Below are 27,441 nucleotides of genomic sequence, written 5' to 3' on the forward strand. Positions count from 1 at the left end.
GCAGATGTGAACATCTATGTTTGTTGGGAGCAGATCTGATTGTACAGTCTGACAGCTGCAGGGAGGAAGGACCTGCGGAAACGCTCCTTCATGCATCTAGGATGCGCAGTCTGTCACTGAAGGAGCTCTGCAGTTCAGCAACATTAGTAACATGTTAGTATGTAACATGTAACATAGTAAGTAACATGTTAGTATGTGCATGTGTACAGAAAAGATCGACAAAAGTGTAATTGTTGAAATTCCTGTCTTTTAACTTCGTCTCTGTGGGCTCCAAACCAGACTTGAACGCTTTGCAGTTCAGCAGATCTCTGATTGGTTGAACTCATTGAAAGCTAAGATTTTAACAAATGACAATGAGGGTAGACGAGTCACGTGGGTCGTAACGTCACGTCCGACTCAAACTACGGCGCGCGCTATCTTTAGTGTCACGCAGATTGAGTTACCGATCCGCTTGGTCGTTTCAGTCGTTAAAAACGTAAAATGACAACAATTCAAGACTTCTAGGAACGCTGGTGTGAATTTTTAACCTCTTAAAGAGAAGCTGGACTTGTATCTGCGGTAGGATGCCATACGTATTAACCATCGAAAACATTACCTGTTTCCGTTAGCAAAACATGTCAGTAAACAGACAAGCTAGCTGACGCTTTGCACTCAGTGAATTTATAACGCTAGCTTGTTGTACAAAAGTACTGGTAACGTTGTCTTTGCAGGCAAGCCTGTCTGCATGACATTTAAGATATTTATAATACAATTAGGCAAAGCAGAGTAACTGAAGTAGGGAAAGTTGTCTATTTGTAACTGATCAGAATGGATATAAAAGGAATTTCCTTGAATAGCTAATTGGTAAGAGGGCTTGGGAGTCATTTTCAGTGACTGAGTCAGTGATAACTTGGATGTAAAAAAATCTGTTCCCTGGACCGCAGTGCACGTCTTTCATCATGTCCCAGACCAACACTTCTCTCTTGGACGAGGTGGTGCAGTGGAGTCAGGAAACCTGTCGCCAGGAACTCAAGTCTGTCCTGCCAAAGCTCACTATATCCTCTCTAATGTTTGTTGTTTCATCCAAGTTTCAACGTTGTAAGCTTATGGTTCATAGTGTCACCTGTCTCCATTACAACACTGGAAAAATAACCAAAAATAACATTAATCCTGTAGCTGAAATGATAAAATAGGTAGGTCGGCATTATATTGGAAATCACCCTGTAATGCATTTTTTCCCCTTAACTGTGTTCACTCTTTGCATTGTCAGTCTGACAGCTGGGATGATCACATACGTGAGTTTCCTAATTACACACTTAATAATTACAAACTTTGGTATGACTTGCTGTTTAAGTATAATATGACACCATTACAGGTATATTGAAGATAATTACAGACATGTTCCTCCCTCATATTGGTTTGCCAGACTTGGAGGATGAATGCTTCTCCAAGATCTTACCAAAGGTATCCTGATAATTGCATAATATGTGAATACCATCTATGGCATTTGTTAAAAAAGTGCTCTTTTATTATCAGATTGTTGATACAAGTAACTATTTTCTTTTGAATAACTGCTTTATTTCCATATTTTTTCCTTAAAAATTAATTTTTTTAATCTTTTTGAAAAAAAATAAATCTCAAATGTTTTCAGGCTGTGACGATGTTTGACAGCATGATGAAAGAAATCATGGACCAAGTCGGTGGACTTTCAAGTCAAAACACTGAACTTTGTGCCTTACTGAGGAATATACTGCAGGTATTGCAACACACTGCATTTGAAAATGGTACAGTGGAACCCATACAACTTTTTACATGCCATATAATGTGCATTGCTCTAAATTTTCTTCCAAATTAAACCCTGGATTATATTGTGACAAGAGTCTGTTCTCTTTTTCAGGCAATGATGCAGATAATTGATGCGCTATCCACTTGTGTGCGTCATGTTGGCTCATTGGAGGAAGCCCCTGACCTGGATTCTATCCGCTCGCTACCAGCTTGTATCCTAAAAATTCTGAAAGAAACATTTCAGCACTGCAAGGTCAGAATATTTAGTTTGCTGGTAGCTGTTATCTTTATAAATCAGGTGTTCTGTGAAGTCACTGCATGTGTTTTAGTTTTATAACATTAATATTAATAACCAAGCTGACTATGTTTTAGTGGCTGCTGAGAATGTACTAAGTGGTTAATTACAGAAATGTTTATATTACAGTTATACACAGCTAAATGCTGACGCTAATCTGAGAAGTGCAATTAGGATTTTTAATATTTGTTTCAAACACAAAAGCTGTCAAATTTAAGTGGTTGAAAATAATTCTAAAGAACATTCTTAAGTTTTTCCTCATCTTGTTTACACCAAATGTGTCATCAGTGCAAGAAATTGACTGAAAACAGATTTGAAAAGCATCCCATCATACTGCAGCAAGAAATATAACCACTTAGCAATAGGGGTGGGTTTTGATGATCGATTTATCTATTAAAATTGATTCTGGCTTGGATAACGTGATATCGATTCATTAAAATCCTGAATTGATTTTTAAATATAAATTTATTTTGCCCGAAACGCCAGAATCTCAGGTTAAACCTCACAAAATTTCTACAACCACCAAACAGCTTAAACAGTAAATGAGAGCAGGTACACGGATTCTGCACAAAGACGTAAACACAAAACGCGGACCCAACGCATCCGAATTTGTGAGATGTCGCTTTTCTCACCCGACGGCACTTACACGGACACGCCGTCGGGGCTGAAAGCCGACAGCTCACTGATTTTGAAGCGTCGGTGGGCTCTTTGTGTTTACGTCTTTTTTGCGCTCGATTCTGAAGCTGCAGGTTCTTCAAATAATATTGACTGAACCAGCAGCCAAAGACGATCCAAACTACGCTTCACATAAACATCGTCACAAATTTCCTCTTACTTTTGCTGCTTTGCTTCCACCACGATAAAATCACACTTCATGTAGAGCTCTGTCTCTTTCGCTCTCTCAGGAACAGTTTCCCATCTAAAAATCTCTGTTTTTCACATTATTCGCTTACTTATTACCCACCAGTCTATGGTGTCTGCCGCTGTTTTTTGTTGTTTTTTTTTTACTTACTTCCGACAAGAAAGCCTCATTTCTGCTGTTCAATACTGAACAAATGTAAACTTTTTAAAATTATGCAAAATTGCAAAATGCTTAGCTGTGTCTCTAATCAAGCCTCTGTAACTTTGCTCTGCTTCACTTCATTTTTGACTGCACAATATTTTTAAGGTCATCTGCTATAAAAACCCAGACCAGGAAAACCGCCTTCATGTTTTTCTGTGTTTTATCCTCAGTTACTTTGACACTAAGGAATCTGCTGTGATGCTCACACCTTTGATAAAGTCTCACAAGTGTCAGCTTCCTTTTTATAGATATAAAAATATCGATGTGTACTGATAAGTGATCAGAATTATAATATTTCTGACTGTCTGAGGCAAAATTTCCCCAATTTGAATCGAATCGTCGATCGAATCGATTCGGGACCTTGTGAATCGGAATTGAATCGATTTTGGAAATCAGTGACGATACCCAGCCCTACTTAGCAATGCAAAAGAACATAAAAGGAGTTACAGTTAATTTTAAATTGATTTATACCCCTAAAGAGCTTTATCTGAAGAAAACAGAATTGATCAAGCATATTCTGTCTGTTGTCCACAGGACAGTGAGGTGGTCTACTGTGGCCGTCTGTCCCTTGTGGCTGACTTGCTCCAGGGATTATTCAAGGAGGCTTATTCGCTTCAAAAGGGTCTTTTAGAGCTGCTGGATAAGATCTGCCTTGACAACAGCGCCTCAGATGAGGACGTCTCCGATATTGTTACAGGTGTGTTCAGTTGTCTGTGCAGGTAAACATCACTATGTGTTTCATATTTTCTCACTTTCTGTGCTCTTGAATCTTAATGCAATCTTCAGTTCATTTGACATATTTTTCATCTTCGTCAGTGATTCATAGTCTGCTGGATATCTGCTCTGTTATCTCCAACCTGGATGTAGCATTGCATGCAAACACGTGGAAGTTCCTCATCAAGTTAGTGCAATCAGTGTCATTAAACTTTACAGTTAACTCAATGAATTTTTAGTTTTAAGAGTTGGGCGAGTTTATTGGTTGTTATAACTATTTGAACGGGCTGTTATTTTGTTCAGAACGAGTCTGAAGTACCAGTCATTGGTTGAGGAGCATCTACATCACAGTGAAATCAGCAACAGCCTTGTTGACAACCTGCTGACATCCTTCCACAACTGTGTGGAGCTGGCTGAACAGATTAAACATGCTGGCCTACAGGTAGAAAACCTCTAATTATAAACATATGTATATTGCAATTAGAGCTGGGCGATAGAACGATAACGATATGTATCGCGATATAACTTTTACTCGATAGAGAAATTAAGCTATCGCGATAGACCTCGCCGCTCTTGTCCTCAAAAAAAAAAAAAAAAAAAAAAAAAAAAAAAAGGTCAGCCAATCCAAATTAAGTAGCGCAGAGCCGAACCAATCACAGCCACAGCGTCACGTCGCGTGACTTGTTACGTACAGCACAAGTGCCAAGCCGCACGTGTGTTTGTTTGGGAAGCAGCCAGCGCGTAATGGAGGAAATGAGTGTGCCGACTAGAAAAATCAACCGAGCGTGACCGAAGAGAAAACAGATGATGGTTCCAATGCCGGAGAGATTGTCAAACGGAAGAGCCATAGAAGTTCCGTAGTGTGAAGGTATTTCGGCTATTTCAAGTCTGACAAAAAACAGAGTAGCGTGCACTGTAAATTGTGCCGAAAGCAAGTCTGGAAATACAATAAACTGGTGCATGCGTCACACTGTGCGCCACGTTATTGTTTCGGTGAAATGAATTTCTACAATACTGTTACTGTTAATTCTACTCTGCAGTGTTTAAATGCTTACATATACACACAGTTACTGTCCCTCCACACATATGACTCGGTTCTGCTTCTATGCCCCAGCTTTGTTTACTTTTTCCCACCGAGGCTTCTAGACTTCTGATTGGCCAGCATTTCGGCACGGTTAGGAATCTAGCGCCACCTGCTGCTTTGGCATGTTCATAGCAGCGTTTTCCTTCATTTCTACCTTTATGTGTGGACGGGATTATTTTTTAAAACGAAAACGGAAAATCTCCGTTTTCAAAAATACCCGTGTACGTGTGGACGTAGCCTCAGTCTCTGACTGGAAGCGCTAATTCGTCATTCGGCTTTTGTCAGACTAAAGTAACTGTTAAAACTGTTTGAAAAGCTCAGCTATACAACAAGGAGAGATTGAGAATTTCCTTTTAGTTCTCAGTTTATTTGATATTGACAAAAGTTAGTCAGTTTTGTCTGTTCTTCTGTAAAACAAACTAAGATTTATTTTTAGAATTAATATTTTGTTTCTAAGTGGAATTGACAATTTAGTCTGTTTTGTTTGTTCTATTTTGAAACTTAAACGCTTTAGCGGCTGCCTTTTGTGTAGTTTGCAATATTTGCCTTTATTTATCTGAAAAAGTCTCATGTTCCTTAAGTACATCTACCCTGTTGAACTTATTATGGGAAATAAATATTTAAATAAAAACAAGCTGCTGATTATTTCACATTTTACTTGTGAGCAACGGCACATTTAAATCTTACAAATATAGTTATTTGGCTTATATCGTGATAGATATCGTTATCGCCTGAAATGAAAAAAACATATCGTGATATGAAAAAATCTCATATCGCCCAGCTCTAATTGCAATTCTCTCTCTCTTTCTCTTTCTCTGTTTACCTCTAAAATAATGTCAGTTTGTATTATATGCAAAGATTGCAGCTCAGCATATTTGTGTCTTTAGTGACTTGATGCCAACTGGGGTCACAGCAATGACAGAGCAAATGCTGAGTGTTTCCTGTGCTGTAACCCTTTGTACTTAAAGAAGGACTTCGGCTTCTTTATAAAAGTGTAGGGTCACCCCGGGGACCTTTTGTATTGATGCTGTTCTCTTTTTATAGGAGGCCACGCAAAGTCCAGAATACAAGCTGTTCCAAAAAAGTGCAAAGATGTGCAGATTTTTTGCTAACACTTTGATTCATTACATAAAGGTAGTTAAAATTATGATTTATTTCAGGTGTTTTTTACAGCATAAAAACGTTGGGCTGTCTTGTATCTTATCTCTAAAACACATTTCTTCTTTTTATCCTTTTAACAGGAGTTCAAATTTTTTCTAACAAAATCTTGTAGCTGCTTCTACCAGCTCTACCTCCAGATCACGAGGTATCGGTTGTTTACATGTCATTTAAAAAAATAAATGGATACAAGTCACAGTTTTTAGTTTATGTTTAATACTGATTATAACAATGTGGCTGGTGTCTTTCAGTAAATTCCCTCCCAGCTTGTGCACTCCAGAACTGCCCATAGCTTTGTCTCAGGAGCTAAATGCAGCAGCTCTTGTTCCCATGGATGCCTTCCTGCTTCAGCTGTTGCCTTTAAGACCTTTTGCTGAAGCTGTCCTCCAGCAAGACCTGCGTAAGTGAAAGGTTTATCTTCTTGGACATTTTCATGATACAGTAGTGACCTTTTAAACTCAACAATTACAGTTTGTGCACTAATGACATTCCACTGGCATATGACACATAGTATGCTGCTCAAAAAAGGTCGTAGGAACACTTTTTAATCACGTTATACCATCAGGTCACTTACATTTCTGTGATATTGATATGGTCAGTTAAGAAGTGAATTGTTGAATCAGTTTCAGCTGATTTGATGTTAATGAAATTAACAGAGGTGCGCAGAAACAGACTTCATGAGGGTGGCGTGAGGGCCCAATGTCACCACGGTTGCTTTCAAAACTTTAACTGAAAGCTGACCTTTGTTACATTTGTATTTTGTTGTGATGTCGCTATAATGTTTGTAGATGCTGACTGTTAGAGATTGTACAAAATACTGTCTGCAGGTTTAAGTCCTGAACATGAGCTTCCGCACTGTCTGTTGCTGGTGAGCGTCATGGGACAGCTGGCCGGCCAACCTGAGGAGGTGCTGCAGCTTTGGCATGCAGGGAATCAGTTTTCAGAAGAAAATATCAGGTAATGGTTTTAATATGGTAATAATGGTTTTAATGGTAATAATGGTTTTAGATGATTTAATGAACAGTAAAAACTTTAAAACACTTGTTTTATTGAAGGACTTATTAGTAAAATTTACTGGTTTTATGAGTTATTAATATTGATCTATTATTGTCTTGTTTGGTTCACAAAGTTAATTGTACTTTTCACGTTTTCACAGTGCAATTAAATGCAACTCCAGTGTAGCTGAATAATTATGAATATCAATTTAGCCTTTACGGTTTTACTATCAATTTATTTTTAATATGCAGTAATGTTATAATAATTACATCCCACATGGAGCAATCTCTTTTAAGCTGTTAGGAACAAACAGTATTAGTTAGCAGCCTTGGAAAAGGTCACATTTATGTGTGCTGAATTTAAAGTAGAAAATAGCTTCTTTTGTTGTGTAGTGTTTTTATGTCCTTCAGTGTGTCATCTTTGTCCCTAGGCTTCCTCTCTTCCAGGCCATCTTTACTAGTTTCCGGCGTTGCTATACTGAGCGTAAGGTCCCAGTGCTGTTGCCTGGGGTGATGTTGAAGGGTCAGGCACAAGTCCAAGTCACTCTGCATCAACACATCTGTGTGCACCTCTGTGCCAGTGTGGCTTGGCTTCCACCTGAATACTTCCGTGTACTGGTGAGGTCAACACAACAACACACACTGTTTTAAGCAATACTAGCAGAATGGCTCTTATACTGTTCCACTTAATGCATAAGGGACACTTTAAAACTGTTAATCTGATGTAATGTTTCATTTGTTGTAGACTGTAAATGTGAAGACCACAAGGTAGCATACAGTCATGGGAAAATAAATTACATTATTTGTTAATATGGTGTGACATATCAGGAAGTAATAATAATAATAATAATTAAAAGCTAGTACTTAACAGGTTTAAAAATGAAATACCTGAGATGAACAGCACGTGACATTACACCACAGCCGTGCAGTCTGGCAAAGCAAACCCAACTCATCACTCCTTCACTTGTGCCTGACAGCTGGTGTGAAGTGAGAGTGCTGTGATGCTGTGTTTGGTTTTTACAAAATGTGGTGCTTTCCATTATGATCAAACATCTCCATTTGGTTTGGCTTGTCTGTCCAATGCACAGTTTTTCAGAAGTCTTATGATTTGTTCAGGTGCCGTTTTCCAAACCGAAGCCATACTGCAATGTTCTTTTAAGAGAGACACTTTCTCAATATTAAACAAACTTGCTTAGTACATACTTGTTCAGCTCTTTTGTAACTGTATTTCTGTGAACTTTAAAATGTAACGTGCCGACTGAGGTTTGAAGAGTTAATTGAATGTAAATTCTGTGTTCTCCAGTAGTCCACAGCACAGCACCGTCTTCCTGTATTTACTTTTGTTGCTCCCGCCCCAGATACATCTGGCCAATGAGCGGTGGGGACATTCTCATGTGGTTTGTAGTGATGCATTTTGGTTCGCGTGTGTGTGTGTGTGTGTGTGTGTGTGTGTGTGTGTGTGTGTGTGTGTGTGTGTGTGTGTGTGAACAAAACAAACCACAGGTAATAAGACATTCTAAGGACCAAAATTATGTTTGCTATGCACTGATATATAGAACCTTAGAATTGACAGATGATACCATGATTGTATCATTTTAATCTCCTTCCGGTAGTCCTGGGAATAAATCAAACCCAGCCTCTGCCAAGGAGTGAAATATGTTATTTATAATAATAATAATAATGGATTGGATTTATATAGCGCTTTTCAAGGTACCCAAAGCGCTTTACAATTCCATTATTCATTCACTCTCACATTCACACACTGGTGGAGGCAAGCTACAGTTGTAGCCACAGCTGCCCTGGGGCTGCCATATCATGCCATCGGCCCCTCTGGCCAACACCAGTAGGGTAAAGTGTCTTGCCCAAGGACACAACGACCAGGACAGAGAGCCCGGGGATCGAACCGGCGACCTTCCGGTTACAGATGCGCTTCCCAACCTCCTGCACCACGGTTTATACAAGCTGCTTCTGTCAAAATATCAACATGTTTAATACAAACAGAACTTACTTGAACTGTGGGTGCAGTACTCGCAAACAACAAGGACGTTATTAGCTTGGTCAAGAAGAAAGATTTCAGAAAGTATCCAATCAGGACAAAGCCTCACTTGAACCTAACCTGACCCCAGACCATACACAACAATTTCTAAATGGGTGATTGTGCCAAGTATTTATATTTAAACATACTAACAATAATATACAGCAATAGATCTACTTTTACAGTATACATAAAAAATAAAGTAAAATAGAATAAATTGCCAAATAAAAGGATTCGTATTTAAACTAATTTTTATTCTAAAACATATGTGATCATAAGCTCTTTATATTACCGTAATTGTCGTGCTATAAGCCGCTACTTTTTCCACAAGCTTTGAACCCTGCGGCTTTTAGTCAGGTGCGGCTTTTCTATGGATTATCCATGATTTTTGTCATATCGTAAGACGATTTGTTTTGTTTGTTCCGCTGTTGTACGGTACTACGTTGCCTGGCGGAAGGGCATGTGATCAGACACACAGGGGTTCAAGAGTGGTGTGTTGGTCACGTGTCCATCCGCCAGACAACATAGTGCCGTACAAGTAGCGCGAAAAACAATGCGAAAAGCAAGTTATGCTCAACTCCACCGGTGGATTCTGACAGCGTGGAAAAGTGTGAAAACATCAATGATCACCAACGGATTTCGAAGGGCTGGACTGCTGCATGATGGAGAGGAGGACACCGCCACGGCCCTTCTGAGGGTGTTCGACTCTGACACTGACAACGAGGATTTCTTTGGTTTTGAAAGTGACAACGAAGGAAAGGAGCTGAGAGTGGATGACGAAGCCACCCTGAGCCTGTTTGTATCCGACACTGGAGAAGAGGACTTTGGTGGTTTTAGTGGGCAGGAAGATGGTGGTGAATGACTGACTTTTCTTCTTGTTAAAGCCGTGTCGCTGCACCTGAGCCTAAAAGGTAGTCTGAATCTATTTTTCTGGTGTGCTGTAGGTTATTGTTATGTACTACATTTGTTACTCATTTATGAAGCACAGTACATGTTTCCTACTTGTAATTACCACTACTTGTACATATACCTAAAAAGTTATGCAAATATGTACCCGTAACTTGTTTTTCAAAATATTAATAAAAGGGGTGTGTCTCCAAACAGCCATCTCTTTCCTGACAATTCCCTTTGTGCATATTCTCTTACATATGATAAGTCAACATTGAAACACCTGCGGCCTTTAGTCAGGTGCTGCTAATGTATGTACAAAACAGGATTTTCCCCTGATTTTAGCTTGTGCGGCTAATATTCGGGTGCGCTTTGTAGTCCGGGAAATACGGTAATCACTGTTAAAGACTGAAAATACATTATTAGGTTGTGTGTAATCTCGTGGTGACCATTAGCAGTGTGTCACTGCAGGATTTCCCTTGATTAAAAGCTTGTTATTCTTTCGTGTTTCTGTGATAGCTCAGTATTATGCGTGTTTTTTGTTTTTGTTTTTTTTTCAATTTTCCCACCCTTCTCCGGTTTATCTGACTTCCCCTCTTCTTTATTTCCTCTTCTCAGGAATGTTGCTTGGTTGACGCTGTACTTCAGGCTGATACTCAAACAGCTGTGTTGGCAACAGATGTTTGGTGCTTTACAGCACGGTGAGAATGAAGAGTAATGTTACTTTTTGGGTTTTTTTGTTTTGCTATGAGGGACCTTTAGACTAATTTCAGATATTGCTTGTGAAGATTTTGTTTATTAATTGAATCAAATGCTTTTTTTTTTGGTCTTTTAAATCTGTGCTGACAGGTATGGGACAGCAGAGCTTTGCCTACATCATGTCCTCCTTATTGCTCAACTGGTATGTAGAGACCGGCAAAATGCACAACGCACAAACATATTGATTTGAAAGTGAGACGTCACAGCAGACAGTACTTCACAACATTTTGAAACTAATGAAATAGATTGGAGCTGATAATAATAACAATTATTAATTAATTCAATCATAATAATTCATGTGTCACTTTCAGTAGTGCACAGATCTAAATGCAGTTGCGGTAAAGGAAAAGAACACACAAGATTAGGAGTGTAATCCTACATCTGAATCTTGCCTTCATTAGTTTGGAGAGTCTCAAATACTTTAACTATGGCCCGACAGCCCCTCTCAGTCTTTGTCTCATGCATCACTCCTCAAAAAATAATGTCTCAGTTTAAACAAGCAGATTGTCAGATTAAGCTGGACGTCACAGGCTAACCTTTCTCTTACCTGTTTGTTTTGGTGCTTTCACTCAGCTGTTCATCACCCCTCCCTGCTGCTCCCCTTCTTCTCTTTCAGGTGAAAGCATGTGCCACCGATTGTTACCAGTCATCACATCTGGGCACGCTGCTAAAACGCATGGTTTTTCTAATGACGCCGAACCATCAGGTTAGAATCCCCAGGAGCAGTGGGGAAAGATTTCAGGGAAATATGAATTATGCTAGAGAGTCAGCCCACACTGTATTAAAGTAAATCACACAAAGGCTTTTGCTTAATTTACAAATAATGAAATACATGGATTCATATTTAAACATTAAAATGGTTGAAAAGCTGGTGTTTTTTCTTATTGGGGCCAATTAGAGGCAAAGACAAACATGTAAAATGCTGGACAGCAGAGCAGCACTGATGCGTTACCGGAGTGATGAGCAACATTCTCACATATGAGTTTGTAATTGAAGTCCCACATTCAGTCGAATTAAGATGTAGTCCCTGTGTACAAGTGAATCCTTGTACCATCCATATAATTTGGAGTAGAGTGCCATTTTCTGGGTTTAGATGATGCTTAAGAAATCAATAGAAACAACTTCAATGAATAAAAAAATAATCTTAATAAATAATGTCTTCTCCCATAATCTTATGTATTTATTTTCACAGATGGAACTGGTGTCACATTTTCCACCCTCTGAGATGGAAAACCTTCGAGTTTGGCACCATGTTCTCCTCAGAGCTCTTTCTCAGGACATCTGCCGGCAAGTAGTGACAGAAATCACTGGTTTAACTCAAAAAGTGCTGGCTGACTGGCAGAATGGAGGATACAAACTGGGACAAGTCGACAAAGTGGTAAGGACAACCTTAGCAGTGGGATGTAATGGGAGTCTTGCACCCCATCGCTGAATCTTTTTAGCATGGTTTTATCAAGTGAAGGCCTTTTATTGTTTGTGCAAAGGACAGAACAAAAGTCAAAAATAAACTTGCACTCATTCATCCTTATTATTATAGCCTTGCATGCAACAAAGACAGAGTTATTTGATGTACAAACATTAAGGCTGCAGCCTCGTTTGTACTTGTGCCGTGACGATGGCAGCTTGACTATAAATATCAGCAATAAATGATGTTTGGACTGTGATAACCTTTTTCCTGCAATAGACTGTTAGTGACCTTTCCATTGTTGGCCTATGAACTCAGAGCTTCCAGTGAGTAATAGTTACGCAGCTGAGATTAACACAGAATGGTTAATGGTTGTTTTTATTACTGATCAGTCCATGAAAACATAATCTTGTGTGAATTTACAAAGTTCCTCCTGTTACCAGAATGCAGTGCTGATGTCTCTCCTATCGGTGGTTCGAGGCCAGTCCTCTCCCGAAGAGCCGTGTGTGTTGTCTTCTGTGAGGATGGTCACACAGCTCTGGTTACGAATGAGTCCAGACCAGGTAGCAAACAGTACATGCACAAACAGGTGGAGTAAATGAGAAGATGCAAGACCAGTAAACTGTAACCTGCCATGCTGTAGTTGCAGACCCACCCTGTGCTCCAGTGGACGCTGCAGCTTCTCTTGTCACTGTCGGCCATTTTAGTGAAGCACATTGAACCTCACGTGATTTGTCAGGTGTGTTGTTGGCCTTCACGTTAACATTTAAAGAGGGCAGAATAAATTTATTGATGTGTGCGTCTCTGTGTGTGTGTGTTATCCCAGGCTCTGGTGTGTCTGGATGCTGTGGTTTCTCAGAAGTGTGCAGATTGGTTACTGCTGGCTGCTTTGGAGTTTCTCTGCTCTCTGGGGAAGATTTTTGTCCCTCCTGACAGCCAGGTGATAAAAGACTTTTTACAAATGATGATTTTAATTTTGGTTTACTTGTCTTTCTATTGTCTTCTTTAGCCTACTGTTGTTGCTTATAGTTGCTCCTAAAGCTGTGAGCCTGCAAGATAGATAGATACACACATTTTGTTGTATAAAGGAAAGTTCGTGATAAGAAGCAAATGATAATAACCATTTTTATTTTCTTAAAATAAAAATAATAGAAACAAATTAAGCATTTTCTCAGTTATGACCCGTTTTGGTTCCAGAGTCAAATTCTTCCGAGGCTGAGTGGCCTGTTTGGAGTCCTTTTGGCTGACGAGTCTTGGCTGTTGCACCAGCACACCCTGGAGGCCTTTTCTCAATTTGCAGAGGTATTAATTTATAAGTCTAACATAATTTTCATATTACATTAAATTCATACACTGTTGAAGCTTAAACGTAACCTTGATATATCCTTCTGACGTCAAAGAATACAAACCACGAAGAAGTAATCTCTCAGAGTTTGAGTGTCGAAGAAACCAAAACCAAAGTGGTTAATTATCTTAGCAAGGTAAGGGAAATCTATTATTTGTTCATGAACATGTATATAAAAACGAAGCATGGTGAAGTCGTCATTTCTTTTGCTGCAGACGGTGAATGCGCAGGAAGGCAATGAGTTACGGCTGGAGAGGCTCAAACATGAGACACAACACATCAAGCAACACAATGAGAAGCTGGAGTGTAGCAAAGAAAAGCCTTTCAGCAAACCACCTTCTGAAGTTGTTCCAGACTCAGAGGTTAGTTTAATCAACTTGAAATGTATTCAGTGTTTCTGAATATGCATGTTCATGCACAGTCTTGTCTCACATACACGTTTCATATTAGTAGTAGCCGGCTTATATTAATTTAAAGCTACCAGAGCATAAGGAGACAGTGCACATTGCACAAAAGCAGCCTGGATTCTCATATTTTATTAGATGTCAGAGATGATCAGAATCACTTTTATTTTGCTAAGCATAAAAAACCAAATACTTTGTTTAGCAGTAAAAGATTTGAGTGAACGCATCCAACTTCAATGTGACTGTTTGATTGGAAGTCAGCTTTGTCAGATATTCATAAATATGGTAGTGGGTAAGATTTGTGTTTTTGATATTTTTATCACAAGATTTTGCTCTCCAGGTTCAAACTGTGTCCTATGAAGTACTATAGACCATGAATCATGTTATATAAATAACAGTTTAATTAACAAGACCTTTATCTTTTTCTTTAACTATTCATCCCTCTCAGCCATGCCCTAAGAGAGCTCGACAGGAGAACAGCGCAGAGCAGGAATACAGCCGCTATATCCAGACAGCTGAGAGTGCTTTAAAAGCCCTTCAGGCTCTCACTGATGGTAAAACTAACAGTAGTGCACCACCTCCACAGTGGCTGGACTCCAGACTACAGGAGCTCCAGACTCTCCTAACCCACATCACTACAGTCAGACCCAGCAGCTCGAGATAGTTTTTCATCTCAGGGTGTTTTCTTTCTGTATGGAAAACCCACAACTTTTGCTGCTATTGAAAATGGTTTCTCTCTCTTTTTAAAAAAAAATGTTAATCTTTGTTCTTTTTTTTTTTTATTAAACCCGTTTCTGAAACTTGAAGCATTTCATTTCTTTTAGATATAGCATCGATCGTCTTTCCTGGGTGGGTCGCTGTACTGTAAAACAAAACAGTAAACACATTTGATACAGTAAGTTTTACTTTATTTCACCATCAACCCAAAAGCTACTAATAAATTATGCAATTCTGATTTCACATTCATTCAAAGTGCAAGCCTTCAGTTAATCAAACTGACTCTTTTTGGGAAGACCCAGTATCTCTGAAACGTTTCTTTATGCCACTAGTGAAAATAACCCATAAAAAAAAAAAAAAAAAAAAAAGCAGAGCAGATGAAACAGGATTACATTCACCTCTGATTGGCAAATTATAAATGGCTTATTTTGTCCAAGTCTAGCACCATCTGATGAAGAGCTGATCGTTCCAGTTTAAAAGCAAGTTCTCATAATTAAAAATGACAAAATCAACATAACATAAAAAGCCTTAGCCCATCCCTGGCATTACCATCCCTACTGCATCATGTTAAATGAGAAACTACTTCCAGTTTACTGGTCTGTTGGCACTCCAGAAGTGGTGCATGGGTTTCAGTTTTCCAGTGGTCAAGTCTTTTACTGCAGATGGAAGTAATGGATCAAACGTAATCACCAGGCGTTATCCTCCCAGTTCAGGTCATCTTCATCTCCCCAGCCATCTGGTTCAGTCTTTGAGAGAAAAGAAGTAAAGGAAAAGGTGCAATCATCCACTGGGAAAAATATTTACAATAGTGGGAAATTCTTAATTCTCATTGATTGTCATTGACGGTCACTTTTTACCCCTCAGCTGTTAAAGGCTAATGGGCTACTGTCCCCACAGTGGGCAGGTGGCATGGGCACCCATGTTTGTGAATGTGACAATGAGGTGACAGGATTTTCAAATTCATACAGTAGGTGCATCTACTAAAAATCTTGAAAAAAGGTAATCTCAGTGATCTTAAATTCAAGGTCAGAGGTCAGTTTTTCTGAAAATCATTTTGGATTTTGAATTTTATACTGTATGTGCATCAACTGGCAAGCTGAGAGGTAACACTTGTGGCCGTCAGTATTTTTAAAGTTAGACATGCATTTGTATCTCTTCTGTGTCTTCTGGCTCGTAGGTTCTTCAAAATCATGGCAGCTGTGTTAAATGGTTACAGGTTGCAGTAATTTCCAAAGTTATACACAGAAGTGTAACTGTCAAAAGAATTTCAAGTCATGTTGGAACCTACCGTCACTAGATAATTCAAAGTAAAATTTGTTAGTGTAAAAAACAAAACATCTAGTTGTAAATGGATGGATTCTTATACAGCGCTTTTCTACTCTCCCAGAGTACTCATACAACATGCCTCATTCACCCCCACTCAGACAAGCACTTCCTTCTTTAAGTGCAATCTAAGCATTCGCACACATTCACACTCCGATGGATGCATCGGAGAGCAACTCGGGGTTATTATCTTGCCCAAGGATACTTGGCATGCAGACTGGGGAAGGATTGAACCACCAACCCTTCCAGGCAGTAGCTGATCTGCTCTACCACCTGAGCCACAGCCACCCCAAGCCTAACGAGCCTGTGTTTTCAGGCTTGTTACAGTCTGCATATCTAAAAGTTCTACAAACCAACAAGGCCTCCAAAAACAGTAAAATGAAGAAACAGAGTCATACCTTATAACTGATTGTACACAGATGGTGCTTCACATACAGCGGGTAAAATAAGTGTTGAATACGTCGCCAATTTTCTAACTAAATATATTTCTGAAGGTGCTACTGACATGAAATTCTCACCAGTTATCGATAACAACTCATCCAATCCATACTGAGAAATGACAGGGAAGTATTGAAGTATTGAACAGGCTTGCTTAAATGTATTGAATACTTCGCACGTGATTTTGGTCCATTCTTCCACACAAACATTCTTCCAGGTTCTTTAGGCCCCTTCTATGAACTCTGAGCTTTAGTTCTTAGTCGCTTTTATTGTCATTTTAACCATGGACAGTCGTACAGTACAGAGTGAAACGAGGCAACATTCCTCCGAGACCCTGGTGCTACATATGACATAACAGATGGCAAGGGAATAGAAAGCACAAAAACAGCATCATTTCCATGGATTTTCAAGGGGATTCACATCAGGTGACTGGCTGGGACATTCTAGCAGCTTTATTTTCTTTCTCTGAAACCAGTTGAGTTTCCTTGACTGTCTTTGGGATCATTGTCTTGCTGGACACATTCATTTCATCTTCATCATCCTGGCAGATGGCAGCAGGTTTTTATCTCAGTGCATCTTCCCATTCATACTTCCTTCAGTTACACAAACCTGCCCATGCTGTATGCTAAAAAACAGCCCCACACCATGACGCTCCCATCTCCAAACTTCACTTTTGACATGATATGCAACACCTTTTGTCTTCCAAACATGGCCAGAATATATTCTCCTATTATTTCCCAGGCTTGTCTAAATATTGTTCAGCAAACTTTAAATTTGCTTCAACATGCTTTTTCTTCAGAAATGAGATTATGGCGTGGTGAGTGTGCATACAGTCCACGGTGGTCGAGTACAATACTTGTTTTCTTATAAACAATTGTTCCCGCAATCCGATATCAGGGCAAAGCATGTAATAGACACACTGGCCATTTCACGCTTTGCTCTCCAAAACGTGAAATGTACACGCATGTACAAATTGAAGCTTCTGCAGTAAAAGCAGAGGGAGATATTTTATTTCAAGCCAGCATGGAAATAACCACGGGAAAGTGTTTAAACAGACATTAACACATTTGCATATACTTATTATTTTCAGTCCGCTGTCTGAAATCGTGTGGGGAGCACCCTGTTGTGTGCCTTCTTTTCTTCATATCAGCAATACTTTTTCCCTGTCTCATTATTTTACGGAGATCTATGGTTTGATTTCTTTGCGTGTGTGGACTGGACGGGTTGTCATTGACATCTGGTGAGAATTTCATCTTAACAGCACCTTTAGAAATATATTTACTTAGGAAACTGGTGACATGTTCAATACTTATTTTACCAGCATTAAGTATAACATAATCAAGATTTCAGAAATCAGGGTAATCCCAGGCAGCTAGGCAGCTGTGATTGAGAACCAATATATTAAAGTATATAAAACATCCTTTCACCAGACACTCACCTCAGTCAGGTCAACTGCTGCAAACTTGGCAGTGAATGTTAAAGTATCGATGGATGAATCGACCTGCAGAGGTTTAGTGTTATCAGAAGATGCTGTGGACAGTTCTGCTTCACGCTTGCCAGTCTCTTGTAGTGACAGCACTGCTGGAGATGACAACTTGATGTCCGGCACCATGTCTGCAAACAAATCCAGCTCTGGGTCTTGCTGTACCTTTGTCTTCACCCTTATAGTAAACTCCTCCCCCAGACCTACTGAACTACTTTTTTGTGGCACTGTAGGTTTGGACTGGGGGTTTAAGCGGTTATGTGATTTCTGAGAGTTCCTTTTCTCTTGAGCCCAGCTATTGTCCCATAAGGAAGTGGCCTCTGTCTTTGTTGACTGCCGCAGTGTTGAGCTCAACTTAAGGGGTTTAGAGGAACCCAGTCTCAGTGGTTCAGGACCATGTTTCGAAGATGGGGAAGCAGCGCCCCCTTTGGGTGGTGCAGGGATGACTGAGTCTGATAAAGGAGCTGTGGGGGAGAGATCCGAGGTAGGTTCAGTGTCCTCAAAGTCATCCCACGGCTCCTCATCTGTGTTCTGATGTGTGATTGCCAGGCTGCTAACTGGATCTACGCCCTTTGAGGCCTGTATGTGGATCTGGACCGAATGCCCATCTCTATTCTCACTATCAGGGTCACTCCAGTCAGGCCAGTCTTCCACAGTGCCTTCTAGTCTGTCAGTCTGCTCTGGGCTAGAAGAAAGTTGGTCCATCTCACTGTCCTGATGAAAGCCATTCAAAGGCAGAGACATCTTTCTACTAACATCTGGAATATACAAAAAATAAAAATAATATGCAATGGACCTTAAATAAATGAACAAATTCATTTGAATTAATATTATGAAGGGAGTTTCTTACCCGATACTGGCTTGATAACCCTTGGTGTCTTGCTACCCGTGTGACCGAGGACTAAGCCTTCAGTCCCTGATGGTCTAGGGAATAAATTCAGCACTTTGGAGGGTTGGGCCATCTGAGGGTGGAAACTTCCAACTATATGGACAGGTGAGGCTAAAGAATAAAAGTAAAGTAAGATGAGAGTAGCTCACTTGACTGTAGTTCTTAAAGGATTACTAGAGTGACATTTCAATTTCCAAATCCAGATTTTCTAGTTTGAACTGGTAGTCTGACTAAACTAGTAATCTTCTTTGGACGAGACAATAATGCTCACGGCACGCTAGGACCCATTTACTACTACACACTGCTGCAGGAATGCTTCCAGCATATAAAATGTTCTTGTAATGGTTCCTGGTTGATTTTTAAAGATTACTTGTAAAATAAAGCATTTTATTTAAGGTTTTTATTTAGTAAGCTCTGTATGATGCCAGACCTTTAATGCACAATCAGGTTCTGTGCACCCCTTTTATATGGTATAGCTAAATTCTCAAAAAACAACAACAACAAAAGCCTCAGTTTATTTGATATACGGTATCAATAATGTAAATATACTCTATATACAGTTAGGTCCAGAAGGTTTTGGACAGTCACATTTTAAATAATTTTGCTTCTATACACCACTGCAGTCTTTTTTCATGCAACTGAAGTGCTGAAGGTTTTCACCTTTAATTCAAGGGGTTTAACTAAAGTATTAAATTAGCTGTTTACAAATTGCATCTGTTTTTAAACGATCCCCCACTTTCAGAGGTTCAAAAGTAACAGGACAATTGACTAACAACCAATTTCATGGCCAAGTGAGGCCTGTTTTCTCATTATTTTGTGACAAATTAAGCAGATAAGAGATAGGAGATAATCTCAAGTGTTGCATTTTGTAGTTTTTCCCTTTGAAATTCTCAATATGAGATCCAAATAAATACTGATAAAAGTAAAGGAAGCCATCATTAGGCTGAAAACCAAAACAAACCTATCTGTGAAATAGCAAAAACGTGTTAAGTGGCTACGTCATCACTCACACATCTGAAAATAGAGATACCTCACAGTGCAAATGGATAATGGCTCAAAGCATGATGCTGAAACAACGCAAGATTATCTCAAGGCAAAGATAACATTAAGTGGCCAAGTCAGTCTAATCCCAACGGAACACAGCATGAAGACTGAAAACAAAACTGATTGCAGGGAGACCCACAAACAACCAGGCACCGCAGGCTGCTCCAATAAAACCTAGCAGAGCATCTCACGGGAGGAAACACAGCATCTGATGATGTTCGTGGATTCTAGACTTCATGCAGTAATTGACTGCAAAAGGATTTTTGTCCAGTTACAAAAACAAACTCTTATATTTAAAATTACTGCAGTTTTAGTTTGTCCAGTTACTTTTGAGCCTCTGAAAATTGTCGACATTTAATATTCCAGTAATTACTAAACAGTTTATGCAATACTTTTGGAAAAGCTGAAAATCTGCAGCCGACTGTTTGATTTAAAATCCACTGCAGTGGTTTGCAGAGGCATAACTACAAAAAGTGTCTTTATCCAAAAAAATTAGACATAAAATTTTAATAAATTAGTTATCGCAATACAAGACTTGTGCTGTCTTGCACTGTTTAGTTATTATTTAGATAGAGGTGCTTTCATTGACATTTATAGACAGTGTTGCTTACTTTCAGGGGTCACTTCTGTAGACTTGGTAAAGTTAGGTGTAGTGCATTTAAAGACCTTGGTTCTCTCTCCACCAACAACCACCTGAGCCCCGAGCAAGGGCACCAACACCGCAAGACTCTGCAGCGTCATGGCAACCAGAGAATCATTGGTGTCTCTCATTCCTAACAAAACCTAAAGAGAGTAATAGACAAGATAATATACTTAAGAGATAGTTTCATTTGAATTTTGTTCTCAAGCTTTAGACATTAGATAAAATTGGTGTGATAAAAGTGGTGGCTCTGTGATTGGAAGGTCGGGGGTTCGATTCCCCTGAACAGCTACCCTGAGGTACCCCTGAGCAAGGTACTGTCCCTACACACTGCTCCCCGGGCGCCCAATGGCTGTCCACTGCACTGAGTGAATGGGTTAAATGCAGAGAGGAATTTCCCCACGGGGATCATTAAAGTATACATTATTATTATTATTATTATTATTATCATTATTAAATTGGTTACAATTTCTGGGGTTGCCTGTTTCACCCTGTTTAAGCCTAACCTAATCTCCCCGTCTGGTAAGACTAAAGAAAAAAAAATTTGTTTATTGGTTTAAACATTTTCCAAAATACTGAACATTTCAGCTTCAACTGTCTTCGTTTTTTTGACAACAAGAACAACAACAAAAAAGTTTGCTTCTAAAGTAACACCCCACCTGAGGTAGGATCTGGTTTTTGAGTTCATCGTGGGAGAAAAACTCAGCGTAAAGGTGGATGTGGGTCAGCAGCACAATTCGGACATGTTCCTCATTGACCTTGTAGAGTTCAAGAAGCTGAGGAATCACATGCTTACGGTAAAGGGACATAGACAGCAGGCAATCTTCACTGCTACCACCACCACTGTTATCTGTCCACAAAGGTGAAATAAAGAAAGTTTCATAAAACATTTGTGCCTGTCAGGCAAATACTAAGTTCTGGCTTTCTCTCAGAAAATGGGATTAGAAGATCTGGTTATCAGAAGCCAATTTTTGTTCAAATGCAATCTCACCTTTCTTTGGCCTTAAAAGATGAGGCAGGAAGCTTTTTACAGCCATGGGTTCTGCAAAAACGAGAGAGTTAAGGAGTTTGGGAGCAAGGCGTGTAGCTATCAACTCTTCAGGGAGGTTCTGGACTCGGTCTAGAAGAAACCTAAAAAACATAAAACCAAAACACTACGTAAGGAGAATATATACACCATAATACAAGTTAAAGAAAATTCTATCTGTGAAAAAAGTCCACATATAACATGTAACAAGATCACTACATTATTTCTTACTTAAAGAATTCATTCTTCTCTTCTTCTGTCTTTAGGGTGAGACTGTTCAGAAAATTCATCACTTCCAGAAAGTCATTCCTGTTCACAGAAAAAGAATGTTTGCTTAAAAAAAAATCATTCTGAGTATTTAATGATAACTACAAATCAAACCTGACCACACAAACCTGAAAAAGTCATTGGTGAGCAAGGAACTGAGTGGCGGCCGCGACATGGGGTCAGAGTTCAGCAGGCCTGCCTGCAGTGTTTTTGTCAGGCTGGCAGCAAGCTCCTGTGACACTGAAAACAACAGTGCAAGCATATGATAATGTACATGCAGGTTAAACCTGAAAAAATGAAATGTGATATTCAAGGTCACCTCTCCTTACCATAGCCATTAAGGAGGGGAATAAGAGACTCCACCATCATCCCAAAAGAGTAACAGTCCCGAGAGTGAGCATGTTTATCAGGAAGGATTTTAAAACCCTCCACCTGTCAAGAAAACGTTTCTTGAAAACCTGTCAACACAGTGGGAAGTGCTTCTTGTCAATCATTAACTTTAACCTGCTTACCTGCTCTTCTGGAGGAAGATAGCTGGCCTCTCTTGCATTCTGGATGCTTGTGAGGAACTAAGGAGTTTAGGAATAGCCAACATTTAACATAAACCTGATATTTTACAGAGTGAGTCTTCAAACAGTCTAAAAAAAAGTGCATTAAAACTGCTGAACTGTATATACATTGCAAGAAAAATAGCTCAATGTTTGGATAAATCTTTGAGTTGAGTGAACACACACGGACTGAATTGTGGTATTACAGTCATACAAAATGTTTTCTCAAATATCAGTTAGCATGTTATGACAGTACAATTAGAAAACAGCTTAACCAGTATTACCGTAGTTTTCGGGTCATAAGTCGCTACTTTTTCCCCCACACTGTGAACACTGTGGCTTATACTGACGTGCGGCTAATGCATATTGTTTTTCATTCAGCCAAAAACATTTTGCCTGGTAACAGTAGACCAATAAAATTGATAAGTAATATATATACTGTATATATTTTTACCGGTTGTTAAGAGACGTAATGTTGTTTGTGCACTGTTCCGTAAAAAAACCATGAGCAACGTACTTAATACTTAAAGGTAGCCACGTTACAGGCGCTGTTCAAGGAAAGAAAGCATTTGCAGTATGTATTTTTGTATGTTACCATGTTTATGTTACCTTACGGATTAATCCTCACGTGTAATATTTCTGTGTAAATATCTCATATTAGAAGTGAAACGCATATGGCTTAAAATCCAGTGCGGCCTGTAGAAGTACAAAATTTATGTTCTTTCTAAAATTAGAGCATGCGGCTTTTAATCAGGTGCGCTCTGTAGTCCGGGATTTACGGTATGTGCTTTGGCTACATGATATCAAAGTGGAAATGGTTAGCTATAATGCACAGAATCGCATCAAGCAAAAATTAAAAACAGCTCATCAGCACAAACACCTCAAACCAACTTTTAAGCACAGTGGTGGAGGGATGATGATTTTGGCTTGCTCTGCAACCACATGACCATGGCACTTTGCTGTCATTGTGTCAACCATGAGCTTTTCTGTGTACCAAAGACCAACTCTATCCAACAGCTAAAACTTCAAGTAGTTGTCAAACAAACAAACAAACAAACAAAAACAAAGTCTAGACCTTAAATCAATTGAAATTTGACATCATCTCCTAAGCCAATGCCTGCAAACCTCAATGAACTGAAACAATGTTGTAAAAAGAGTTGTACAAAGAGTGGGTCAATATTCTTTCACTATGATGTAAAAGACTGAGAAAGCTACAAGCTACTGAATCATGATATTTACTTAGTTTTTCCACAGGACAGTAAAGAATTCTTCTCAAACTTTCTTTTTCACATGACTGCCCACATGGCTTTAATGCACTTCTTACCTCAGGAGTTGCTTCAGAGAACTTGCAGACAGTCTCCATCCCTCCCAGTTTCCAATGACCATCATCACTGACAAATACAGATGAAATACAGACGTTGTTGTGGCTCGACTTACCCTGGTGGAAGAGCAAGACAAGTTTGGAACTTGCATGAATATGCATGCATGCATGTTTAATGCATGCATGAATATGCATGCATGCATGTTTAATGCAAACAGAACAACATCCAAGGGTCAATCACCATCTCCATCTTCATCTACCTTGTTTTTCCCACATGCTTTGATATAATCATGCAGAGACTGTAGAAACACTCACCCTCTCATGCAGAAAAACAAGTGCCTGCAGGAGGTCATAGATGCCTGCACAAATTTCCTCTGGGGAGAGACTGTCTAACAGTAGCTGCAGGGGCTGCACAGGCTCTGTCACCAGGTGGATGCCACCATTCTGCACTGAGCAGGACAGGAAGCGCAGTAGACGTGGGTGTCGCAGTGTCTTCAGGTGCTGGGTGAAATGTGTGGATGATTAAGCAGGTGTAAGAATTGCAAATAATTAGTATTTTAAATTACCCGTCAGTTAAGACACAAAACTCATACTTTCACTTATTTAATTCTAGTCACAACAGAGAATACTGAAGTTGGAGGGGGCTCTTCCACTACGCAAAACCATGTTAATTTTTTTTCTTAATTAAAATGTTACATCCACATTACACACTTGTGTGTACAGCTCAACTTCACACACAATCACACGTGATGCAATAATTCGCTTTTTTAAAGAACTTTTTTTCTACAGAGTTTTAGAAAAGACAGAAAACCGACTGGAGAAGTTTGGTAAAAATGTCTCAACGCTGCAGCGGTACTTTGTGTCCAACATGATCATGGCAGCGTGCTGGCTGCACACTTCCACGCATAATGCACATGAGCGACGGCAAAGGCGAGCAGCGACATCTGGAAATTACACACCTTGGCAGCTTTGTTGACTTTGTCTTCATTGCCACGTTTGTGAACAAACACAGAAGCGGGCTTTCCATCCTGGAGCACCGCCGAGTACATGGTGGGTCCGGTGGGCAGAGTCAGGAGCGGCTCCTCCAGGGTGCAGCTCCGCACCGCGCTGCTCTCCGCACCCATGACCGCGGTCGTTCTTTATGAGCAGCCACTCAGGTCATAAACTAAGCAAGCCAGGCGTGATACGTGGCAGTGCGAGTGCCTGTCAGTAAAGAAACAGACACGAGTACTTGTTATAGAGTTAAGTTGACATACCGGTACTTGTTTCAGTAAACTGGATGCACCACTTAGTGACAAGTTAGCTAGCGTCAGTTGCCTAGCAGGCTAACCTTAGCACTACGTTAGCAAGCTTGTCATTGCTGCCCTTGTCGGTAGCTTTTCCGCCTCCAAACAACCATGCCAGTCGAAGTGTACCACAGATTAATTCAACGAGTTTTGCGAACTGCTTTAAAAGTAAAAAAATAAATAAATCCCGTTTCCTTCTTGTCAAATCACCGATGCTAACGTGGAGCAAGAGCTGCGCTGTAAACAAGGACCTTTCCGGTAAAAGACGAAACCACAGAGGAGGGGTTGGTACTTACTTGTAATTACTCACTTGGTTGAATAACTTAATGTTTTTCAACTTTATTTTCAAAAGATACAGGTTTCAAATCCCTTCATCATAAAATAATTCGTTAATAGGTTTATTTGTTGTTGATACATTGATACAAAAGAACGAACACCCCTCCCCGTAAGCTAATGGTTGCGACTAAAGTGGTGCGAGATAACGCAAGTAATCAGCGGAGAGTTGAGCGCCATATGGTGAGTGAAGTGAAAATAGAAACTGTCACTATTCATTTGAGTTACTTAAATCATACTTTATGTCCTTTTTAGAGAGAGCAGTCCATGTGTGTCTTTCTTTCCTTTACCTGTTATACAAACTCTGAAAAGCACACTGTTTCATTCTCAGCAAAAGCGGGTGTGCTGTCCATAATGTTAGGGTAACACATAGGTATAAAAGTTAAAATCACCTTAAGTCTTAAGTGTATATTTATTTTCTTATTCCTTAGTTATATATATATTTGTTAGGTTTTTTGCACTGATGTAACCGGAGCTTCGTCACTGGACATAGCGGAGATGACAATAAAGTTTACTTTGACTAAAAAGCTGTCAAAGCATAGTTTCATAGTTCATTCCGGTTTCATTCCGGCAGCTGTGGCTACAACTGTAGCTGCCTCCACCAGTGTGTGAATGTAAGAGTGAATGAATAGTGGAATTGTAAAAGCGCTTTGAGGGTTTCGAAAAGCGCTATATAAATGCAATCCATTATTATTATTATTATTATTATTATTATTATTATTATTATTATTATATGCATAATATACAAGACTCCCAAACACAGCAAGGTTAAATAAAATAAACCATATAAACACTACCAGTTCACGTAAAGCCATCATGGGATGGTAAATATAAAAATTTGCATCCCAAACTTTATTTCTATGTTAGTGGGGTTCTTAAAAATATATATATTTCTGATATGCTTTACATTGCTTGTTAATTAAAACTGCTTCCATCTTTACCACCACCACCACTACTGGATTTTTGGAATTAATACTAAAGGCTGCAGGTGTCACGGTCCCCGTGTCTCTCTGGTTGGCCCACGCTGGCTACAGGTTTTGTTGTTGTTAGTTTTAGTTTTTTGTCTCTCCTCCTCCTCTCTGCCTGGGTGGAGCTCATTACGGGCTCTCACTCTTGGCCCACGCACCCCTGTGGATGGTGTCCACCTGCGGCTGATCTGGCTGATTTCCCCAGCTGCTATTTAAGGCAGTGGCACAGAGCAGCTCACCGCTGGAACGTCGAACCACCTGAGTTCGTGCTCGCGGCATATTCAAAGAAGAATCGCTTACACGTGTTTTATGTTGTGGAACTAACCTTTGACCTTCTGTCTGTAGATTCTGGACCGAATCACCGGACCTGTCCAAGTGGGGCAGTGTGTGGAGTGTTGGAGCGAGTGCGGCTGAAGAGGAGTGCGTGTGTGCGGAGGAGCGGTGGCGGTGACTGAGTGGAAGAGGAAGCGTGTGTGTGGATTCCCCCCCCCCCCCCCCCCTTCTCTCCCTGGAGCCCTGGACCCCCTCCCAACTCACTGTACATATTTTTTGCACTAAGGTGATCCCTATTGTAAATAAATCCCCCTTTGTTTCCTTGAAAGAACTGTCTGCGCGTGGGTCCGTTCAGTAGCCATGACAGCAGGGTTGTGTTGTGGTTACCAATGTCACCTTACAGCAAGAAAGTGTTGGTTTCAAATGTTCTCCCTGGGTCCTCTGGCTCCCCTAAGCAATCCGAAAACATGTATGCATATGAGAGAGTGAACTGTTGTCTGTCCCTCTGACAGACTGGTGACCTGTCCAGGCTGTATCCTGTCTCTCATCCTATGTCAGCTGGCATATGATCTAGCCTCACCATGACAGCAAATTGCACAAGTCAAAGTGGAGGTGTGAAGTAACAAAGTACAAATATTTTGTTACTGTAAGTATGTAGCCTTTGCAGATATATGTACTTTACATAAGTATTATTTTTTTTCTAACAACTTCTTACTTTTATTACCTATATTTTTAACCAAATGTCTGTACTTTCTACTCCTTACACTTTCAAAACAGACTCGGTACTTTTGGTTTAAGACATTTGAGGGGAGTTCTTTTTTTTTCTTCATGTCAGTGCGCATCTTCAAACATCAAACTTTCAAAATTTGAGCCTCAACAGCAACACATGAAAGGCAATCTTACTCGTGTATTATTCACAACGATATGTCACATAAAAAGAGACGAAAGAGACCATAATCAGGGGTTAAAATGCCA

At 39.8% G+C, this 27,441-nt stretch overlaps 2 protein-coding genes across 4 annotated transcripts; one reads left to right on the plus strand and one right to left on the minus strand.

Moving 5' to 3' along the window:
* Positions 1–390: 390 nt before the first annotated feature.
* firrm (fignl1 interacting regulator of recombination and mitosis) lies at positions 391–14,715 on the plus strand. 3 transcript variants are annotated; one of them, XM_085264427.1, is made up of 25 exons: positions 391–558; positions 924–1,034; positions 1,235–1,274; positions 1,355–1,443; positions 1,631–1,735; positions 1,877–2,017; positions 3,657–3,819; positions 3,939–4,023; positions 4,140–4,278; positions 5,965–6,054; positions 6,162–6,226; positions 6,330–6,478; positions 6,906–7,035; positions 7,505–7,691; positions 10,615–10,697; positions 10,846–10,897; positions 11,372–11,461; positions 11,948–12,133; positions 12,604–12,723; positions 12,804–12,899; positions 12,987–13,100; positions 13,358–13,462; positions 13,561–13,641; positions 13,721–13,867; positions 14,358–14,715. In XM_085264427.1, the coding sequence occupies exons 2-25, from the start codon at positions 939–941 to the stop codon at positions 14,571–14,573; spliced, it is 2,769 nt and encodes a 922-aa protein (XP_085120553.1). In that variant the 5' UTR covers positions 391–558; positions 924–938; the 3' UTR covers positions 14,574–14,715. The 3 variants fall into 3 exon arrangements, with proteins under 3 accessions (XP_085120553.1, XP_085120555.1, XP_085120554.1); XM_085264429.1 differs by having other exon boundaries at positions 1,406–1,443; XM_085264428.1 differs by lacking the exon at positions 391–558 and adding an exon at positions 571–843.
* Positions 14,716–14,785: 70 nt separating this feature from the next.
* On the minus strand, positions 14,786–25,168 carry scyl3 (SCY1-like, kinase-like 3). The gene is made up of 14 exons (XM_085264430.1): positions 24,937–25,168; positions 24,566–24,809; positions 23,922–24,107; positions 23,610–23,723; positions 22,250–22,306; positions 22,067–22,169; positions 21,866–21,977; positions 21,702–21,779; positions 21,435–21,574; positions 21,103–21,293; positions 20,415–20,586; positions 18,721–18,870; positions 17,826–18,628; positions 14,786–15,372 (listed from the first exon to the last, which is right to left on the minus strand). Exons 2-14 carry the CDS (start codon positions 24,728–24,730, stop codon positions 15,313–15,315), a joined length of 2,331 nt encoding a protein of 776 aa, XP_085120556.1. The 5' UTR covers positions 24,731–24,809; positions 24,937–25,168; the 3' UTR covers positions 14,786–15,312.
* Positions 25,169–27,441: the final 2,273 nt, after the last annotated feature.

The sequence above is a fragment of the Mchenga conophoros genome, linkage group LG23 (genome assembly GCF_057382185.1).
Source record: "Mchenga conophoros isolate Kocher_MC1m ecotype Shallow Benthic linkage group LG23, M_conophoros_male_GT1.1, whole genome shotgun sequence".
NCBI lineage: Eukaryota > Metazoa > Chordata > Actinopteri > Cichliformes > Cichlidae > Mchenga > Mchenga conophoros.